Source organism: Theropithecus gelada, chromosome 14 (assembly GCF_003255815.1).
Source record: "Theropithecus gelada isolate Dixy chromosome 14, Tgel_1.0, whole genome shotgun sequence".
NCBI lineage: Eukaryota > Metazoa > Chordata > Mammalia > Primates > Cercopithecidae > Theropithecus > Theropithecus gelada.
This window is the reverse complement of record NC_037682.1, coordinates 55233599-55240831: the sequence shown is the minus strand read 5'-3', so window position 1 is coordinate 55240831 and position 7233 is coordinate 55233599. Positions and strand designations below refer to the sequence as shown.

At 53.2% G+C, this 7233-nt stretch overlaps 1 protein-coding gene across 8 annotated transcripts; it reads left to right on the top strand.

Moving 5' to 3' along the window:
* Positions 1-224: 224 nt before the first annotated feature.
* On the top strand, positions 225-3385 carry ADM (adrenomedullin). Of its 8 annotated transcripts, none has more exons than XM_025356591.1 (4): positions 972-1220; positions 1658-1776; positions 1928-2077; positions 2306-3385. In XM_025356591.1, exons 2-4 carry the CDS (start codon positions 1679-1681, stop codon positions 2802-2804), a joined length of 747 nt encoding a protein of 248 aa, XP_025212376.1. In that variant the 5' UTR covers positions 972-1220; positions 1658-1678; the 3' UTR covers positions 2805-3385. The 8 variants fall into 8 exon arrangements, with proteins under 8 accessions (XP_025212377.1, XP_025212373.1, XP_025212376.1 ...); XM_025356595.1 differs by having other exon boundaries at positions 2309-3381; XM_025356590.1 differs by having other exon boundaries at positions 2279-3381.
* The last annotated feature ends 3848 nt before the right edge of the window (positions 3386-7233 follow it).

The window sequence follows — 7233 nt, the reverse complement described above, 5'->3', positions numbered from 1 at the left end:
GCGTGTCGGGTCGAGTAGGGACTCTGCTCCTTCCTACCTGCAAGGTGACTTCGCCTCTCTGCAGATACCTCCCCTCTCTGAGCTTGAATTTTCTACCTGCTGAAATGGGAAAAGTAATGTTACCTTCCTTGCCTGACTCAAGGGTGGGTGTGAAGCTCAAAGTAGACTGGGATGTGGCCGTGCTTGGTAAACTGTAAAATAATTAGCATACGAGAAGCGTTAGTGTGCTCCCTGGCAGTCAGTCCTCACGTTTACGATGGATGAATGAAGGCAGCCAGGCGCACTCTCAGGTTATGACCTTATAAGGCATAATAGGATTACAAGGAGGCAAAATGAAACAGTATATTTCCTCCTAATTTTGGTTATTCCTATGTTTCCAAATAGAAATGTAAATTCTGAAATTTCAGATAATTCCCCCCTCCAAATCCCAATTCTCAATTTAGCTTTTCTGAGCTTTGTCCCTACTGTGAAATCTTACTAGCCCATCCCGAAACCCCAGGGTCTCGGTCCTCTGGGGTACTAGTGAGTCCTGCTCCTCTCGGCTCTGCTGGGTCCCTGCCCCGGCCCCTCCGCGGGAGCCTGGGGTCGCGGCCAGGTCAGGCGCCAAGCCGGCAGGGGGCGCGGTCCACTTGAGTCCACAGCTCCCCAGGTCCGGGGCTCGGGCCATCCGCGCGGTCCCTCCCGCGGGCTCTTGCTATTTTTCGCCAGGAGGCTTTGCACTCCGGGCTTCATAGGTCCTGGATAAGGACCTCAAGAGGTTGTAGTGGCGCCCCTTCGCCCCGGCGTACTGTCTGAACCCTGTGCCCAAAGAGTTAGGGCTGTGGCAGTTCCTGCACCAACCGCCCGGAGCCCATACCTAAGCCCTCTGGGCACCAGGGACCTCCTCTCCCCCCAACTCCCCCTCCCCGGGTCCCAACCCCAGCCCCAAAGGAAGCAATGCGCGCGTCCGAGAGCAGGAGCGCGCGTGGCTTAGGAAAGAAAGGGAAGGCAACTGGGCAGCACAGGCCCCGCCCCGCCGCTCCCCCACCCGTGCGCTTATAAAGCACAGGAACCAGAGCTGGCCACTCAGTGTTTTCTTGGTGACACTAGATAGAAGAGCTCGAGCCTTGCCACTGCGGGCTTCTCACTGCAGCTGGGCTTGGACTTTGGGGTTTTGCCATTGCCAGTGGGACGTCTGAGACTTTCTCCTCCAAGTACTTGGCAGATCACTCTCTTAGCAGGTAGGTGCCGCAGACGCTGCGGGTTAAGAGGTGGAGTGGGGGCAGTGCTTGCCAAGGCCCTAAACTGGGAGATCTGGGTGAGGGGAGCAACCCACTTTGGGGGGTTCTCTGAGGGATACACCTCATGTCCTGGGCCCAGCTCGTGCACACAGCTGGAGATCCAGAGACCCAGTCCCCTATGCTCCGTCAGCCAAGTTCCAAGAAGTTGAGCAGAGACCCTCTGGGAGCCTGGCGGGGTGCAGCGGCCTCCCGTGCGGGGCCTGTCACCCGGCCGGCGCGTGCAAACGCCTCTGGCGCCTCTCTGCGCCGAGGGAGATAAGCGCCAGGGAAAGCGCGGGCTAAACCCGCCTCGCCGGGGTCCCTGCCCGCCCTTCGTGCCCCGCCCGGGTGGAGCAGCTGGCCCGGGTGCTCACGCTCGACTCTTTCTTCTTTTCCAGGGTCTGCGCTTCGCAGCGGGGATGAAGCTGGTTTCTGTCGCCCTGATGTACCTGGGTTCGCTCGCCTTCCTAGGCGCTGACACCGCTCGGTTGGATGTCGCATCGCAGTTTGGAAAGAAGTGAGTCCGGGGCAAACCCCGTCCCCGGTCCTGGTACCTGGCAGGCAAGGGGAACTGACCGTTGGTCCCGAAGGTCTAGAAGTGAATGGGAGCAGGGACAGGCCAGGACATCGCCTGAACGCACGCGACTCGGTCTGCTTGTGTTTTCCAGGTGGAATAAGTGGGCTCTGAGTCGTGGGAAGAGGGAACTGCGGATGTCCAGCAGCTACCCCACTGGGCTCGCTGACGTGAAGGCTGGGCCTGCCCAGACTCTTATTTGGCCCCAGGACGTGAAGGGTGCCTCTCCAAGCCCCGAAGACAGGTAACTACGCCCTGTGCTGTCCAGGGACGGGAGGGAAGGAAGGTGTGCGGGAGGAGCTCTCCGTCTCTACTCCCCTGGCCCGGGGGATCGTCGGGGCTGGACGCAGCTCAGATGGCGCGAGCAGTTTCCAGCTCCCTCAGGCCCTAGAATGGCTCCCGTTCCCGGTGTTGGCGCCAAAGCTCTGCTTGATGGGGTCTCAAGTTGCCTTTCTCTCCCCCTCCCCCGAAGCAGTCCGGATGCCGCCCGCATCCGAGTCAAGCGCTACCGCCAGAGCATGAACAACTTGCAGGGCCTCCGGAGCTTTGGCTGCCGCTTCGGGACATGCACGGTGCAGAAGCTGGCATACCAGATTTACCAGTTCACAGATAAGGACAAGGACAACGTCGCCCCCAGGAGCAAGATCAGCCCCCAGGGCTATGGCCGCCGGCGCCGGCGCTCCCTGCCTGAGGCCGGCCCGGGTCGGACTCTGATGTCTTCTAAGCCACAAGCACCTGGGGCTCCACCTCCGCCGAGTGGAAGTGCTCCCCACTTTAGGATTCAGGTGCCCATAGCACAACGAACAGTCGCGCAAGCATCCCGCGGGTGCCTCCCGGGACGAAGGACTTCCCGAGCGGTGTGGGTACCGGGCTGTGACAGCCCTGCAGAGACCCCGAATCCGGGAAGCACCGTCCCGCGGCGATCTCTGGCTTTGCAAGGGCCCCTCCTTCCGGGGGCATCGCCTCCTTAGCCTTGCTCAGTGCGGGTGCCCCGTGGGGGCGGGATGCAGCAGAATCCGAGTGAATGTTTGCCAGGCTTAAGGAGAGGAGAAACTGAGAAATGAATGCTGAGACCCCCGGGGCAGGTGTCTGAGCCACAGCTGTGTTCGCCCATAAACTGATTTCTCACGGCGTGTCACCCCACCAGGGCACAAGCCTCACTATTACTTGAACTTTCCAAAACCTAGAGAGGAAAAGTGCAATGCGTGTTGTACATATAGAGGTAACTATCAATATTTAAGTTTGTTGCTGTCAAGAGTTTTTTTGTAACTTCAAATACAGAGATATTTTTGTACGTTATATATTGTATTAAGGGCATTTTAAGAGCAATTATATTGTCCTCCTCCCCCTATTTTAAGACGTGAATGTCTCAGTGAGGTGTAAAGTTGCTCGCTGCGTGGAATGTGAGTGTGTTTGTGTTTGTGTGCATGAAAGAGAAAGACTGATTACCTCCTGTTTGGAAGAAGGAAACACCAAGTCTCTGTATAATCTATTTACATGAAATGGGTGATATGCGAACAGCAAACCAATAAACTGTCTCAATGCTGATTCATTCTCTCGGCTCGGCTCTCGCGTCTAGGAAGGGAGTGTGCCCTGGTCCCGGCCCGCCCAGGAGCCTTGGGGTCCCGCCGCCGGGCTTGGGAACGTGGGACGGCAGCGCGCGCAGGTGCTGGCTCTACTCTGAGCCGGCTGAGCTGTCACGAGCTCTGTTCTCTGTGTGGGGCGCGCAGAGCACGTGTCCTGGGTGCGAACCAGGGCTTCGCGGAGACGCCGGAGGTCACCGCCTGGCGTGGCGGCCAGGCCGGGCGGGGGTAGGGGGAGCCCTAGTGGGTTGGCAAGCCTGGACTCTCGGGTTGCGCAACGGAGTCCTAGATTTATAGGGTTGCTCACAGAACCCTGCGCGAAAGCGCGCTTCGAAAAGTTGGGGTGGTCTCTGAGGCCTTCTAAGAGAGGCGTTCCCCCTGCCTGCCGCGGTTGTTAAAGTCCCAAGGCGCCCCAGCAATGCGTTGGGACACCTCCGGAAAACCCAGTAACCGCCAGTAACCCCCAGTAACCCCGGGTCTGCCCGGGCCTGAGCGCCCGCGAAGCGCGGGCTCATGGGCGAGGCTGTGGCGCCCCCTGCAGGCAGCTGAGACAGGCCCAGCGCCGCCAAGCAGTACGTGCGGTTTAATAAGTTCTGCTACGTGGGAGTCAGCACATAGCCTTAATGAAAGAAAGAAAAAAAAAGAAAAAAAGAAACAGTTTGCAGATGCCATCCAGGGCCGTCCCCCTACACCCCCCCAGACCTGCACCGTGGCTCCCTGTTCTGGGACAGTGACTCAGCGCCCTCACGCTGCGCTGTGTGCAGCTGCCGGCTGGAGGCGGGCGGGACGGACGTGCCGCCGGAACCGTGAGCCTCCGACGGCCTGAGACCTTCATTGTTCCGCCTCCCCTAGCCGCTCACCTCTTCCTTCCTCCTTCCCAAGCCGTTTTTCTTTTTTTTTCTTCACTTCTCTCCAGCCTTCCTCTCTCTCTCTTTCCTTCCTTCCTCCTTACTTTCTTTATATGCCTTATCTTCTGAGAAGGTTGATCCCAGTTCCGGCGATAGACAGACACTAAGCCCTCCCTGAGTGACTAGAAAGGCAGGGGACATGGGAATAGTTAGGACATAAGGGGAGAGTAAAGAGAAGGACCCCTGATTTTGATTTCAGGGTGCCCCGTTTGTCTCATCCAATATCCTAAGGACCCAAGATGGAGATCAGCTACTTGTCCTTTCCAAAAAGCTTCCCTGGCCTCAATGTCAGTGCTTGTAGGTGATCTCAGAAACCTTCCTGGTGAAGAAAACCTGAAGGTGAGTTTGGAGAATGGAAATGTTTCCAGGGTGGCCTACGGCCTTCTAGGGCTTTTGAACATTACAAGGCCCCCTCCGAGGGACTAGATTGTTTAGTTTCTTGCAGAAGAGGACTGCATACCCACTGAGAGAGAGGGGTCCTAGTCTGGGGTCCAGAGATACCTCATTTCAAAGCAGTTTCAATTTAGAAGAAAGTAAACTCAAGCACGCAGAATTTCCTTAAGACCATACGAAGCCTCAGTTTGGGCACCTGGCTGTTGACAGTGCCAATCTCATATAGTTTATTGTCCTGTTTGATCTTAATAATTGTGTGAGGTTTGCCAGAATTGAGGGGATTAGAAATGCAGCTACAGACCATTCTTGTCCTCAAGGGCCTTTCAGAAAAAGATTCACTTTGTGGGAATTCTGTGCCAGGCACCGAAAATGTACCAGGCATGTATGAATGAAAAAGTGACTAAAGATTCCTGTCATGGAATTTCTGTGCCAGTGAGTGGGTTCTGGGTGGTCTGAAGGGGCTACAGAAACTGCAGAGAGCAGCAAACACTTCAGCCTTACAGATGGTGGCTGAAGATTAGACACTCACTCCTTTCCTTGAGCCAAGGATTGTCCTGTAGCCACAAAGCACTCCAGCCAAACCTCACCCTGGCACAGCGTCAGCCAGCAAACAAAGCTGCCAAAGGCAGGTTGGGCACAAGCTTAGGGCGGTTATGAGCAGGGAACAGGCGTCTAGCCTTGTGCTGAGGAAGTCTTATGACTTAAGGGAATTCAAGGCAAGTGAAGAAGATGGTTCAGCTCTGAGATGAAAGAGGCAGCTGCTCAGCTGGAGTCCTTCCCGCTGAGAATCCTGTGACTGGAGACATGTGCAAGGAGACAGAGACCCTCCTAGGACCAGTTTGGTATGAGTTCAGGATTAACCAAAGGTCACCATCGAACCCTGGGCCCTTCTCTTTGAGGTGCTGAAGCTTATCAGGATAGGGACTCCTGATGCCAAGAACACATCATTTATCAACAGTGATGAGTCATTTGTGAGCTGATTCGACCTGTCCACAGCTGAGGAGTAGTCACAGCTTTTATCTTTAGCTACTGTTGCTTGCTATGGGAATGGTACCATCCAAGTGTAATCAAACACAGGGTATCAGGCAATTTCTTGAAAAGCAAACACCTTGGCTGAACAGCTAAGGGTGAAGCGGAGTGATGGGGAGGAATGGAGACAGATTCTTTTTTTAGCACTTGCTTGGTGTCAGATATTCTCTTTGCCACTTTATATACCTTATCTCATTTAATTCTTATAACAGCCTTGTGAAGTGGGTGTTATCTGTTTATAGATAAGGAAACAACCTCAGAGACATAAAGTAACTCAGCCAAGGTTACACAGTGAGTAATAAGCGCTAGAGCCTGGATTTGCACCCAAGTGCTACAGGCTATTTTGATGCTCTAAAGACATACGGAGTAAAGTGGGATAATTTTAACATTTAGATTCTCCAGCCAAATGTCCCCAAATGTCCTCTAAAACAGGGATAGCTTGTATAGGTGATTTACACCTGTGGTTCTGAAAGATTTACATGAGGGCTGGTAGAATAGGGAAGGAGAGCTGCTTCAGCAGTAAGCTCAATGAGTGCAAAATAAATAAATGAACTGAGTTTTAAATTCTTGGTCTTGGTTTGAAGAAGGGATTATAAATCAACCTTTTTCCCCTCCTGAGCTAAGCCACTGACCTCTTTGGTTTGAATTGCCAAATATAGTTAAAATATACACTGAAGCTTCAAGAGCTGGTTTCGGCGGGGAAGGCCTTCTGAGCTATTCCTGGCCAAATACAGTCCCACACTGTAGATCTTAAGTCGCCTGGAAGAACACCTGTGTCTACAAAACTGCAAATAGAGTTTCCACCCTTGAGGTGGGACCTTTTGTCTTGGCAACTGCTGCTTAAAGCAGCTTTTCAGAGGATGTTCTGAGCTGACTCTCAGAGAGTGAGAGAGAGCTATAACATAAGGCCCCTCCTTTCCCCAGCTGAGAAGGAGAAGGCCTTGTTATCCTGAGTCCCACAGAGGTTTCTGCCAAAGCCAGGCTGGAGGCTTGGTCTTCACGTGCATGAGAAGAAGGGTGAGGCTAGATAGCTATCTGGTGGTCCCACTGTTCTTGTTCCAGAGCTATTTGGAACATTCTGGAAAAACAATAAAAATGACTGTGGGCACACAGGCAGCCGAATTTAGTAGGTTTTTGTACATTTATCCAACATTAGGAAAGTAGTTTTGAGTATTAAGATACAATTTTAAAGCATAAAAAGGTGTTTTACTTACAATATTTATTCAGTGTAGAAGAAAAAGATTCACCTGTAATACTACTTTCAGATATAACCACTATTAATATTTTAGACATTTTAATCTTTTATTTATTTATTTAGAGACAGGGTTTTGCTCAGTTCCCAGGCTGGAGTGCAGTGGTTTGATCAAGCTCACTGCCTCAAACTCCCAGGCCCAAGCAATCCTCCTGCCTCAGCCTCCTGAGTAGGGGGGACTATAGGCATGATGCCTGGCTAACTTCCTTTTGGACATTTTTATATATTATACATA

Excerpts from the sequence above, each read along its gene's own strand:
- ADM (XM_025356588.1), top strand. The coding sequence starts at position 1,752 with ATGTCGCATCGCAGTTTGGAAAGAAGTGAGTCCGGGGCAAACCCCGTC. Across the intron at positions 2,078-2,305 it reads TCTCCAAGCCCCGAAGACAG|CAGTCCGGATGCCGCCCGCA; the intron begins GTAACTACGCCC and ends CCTCCCCCGAAG.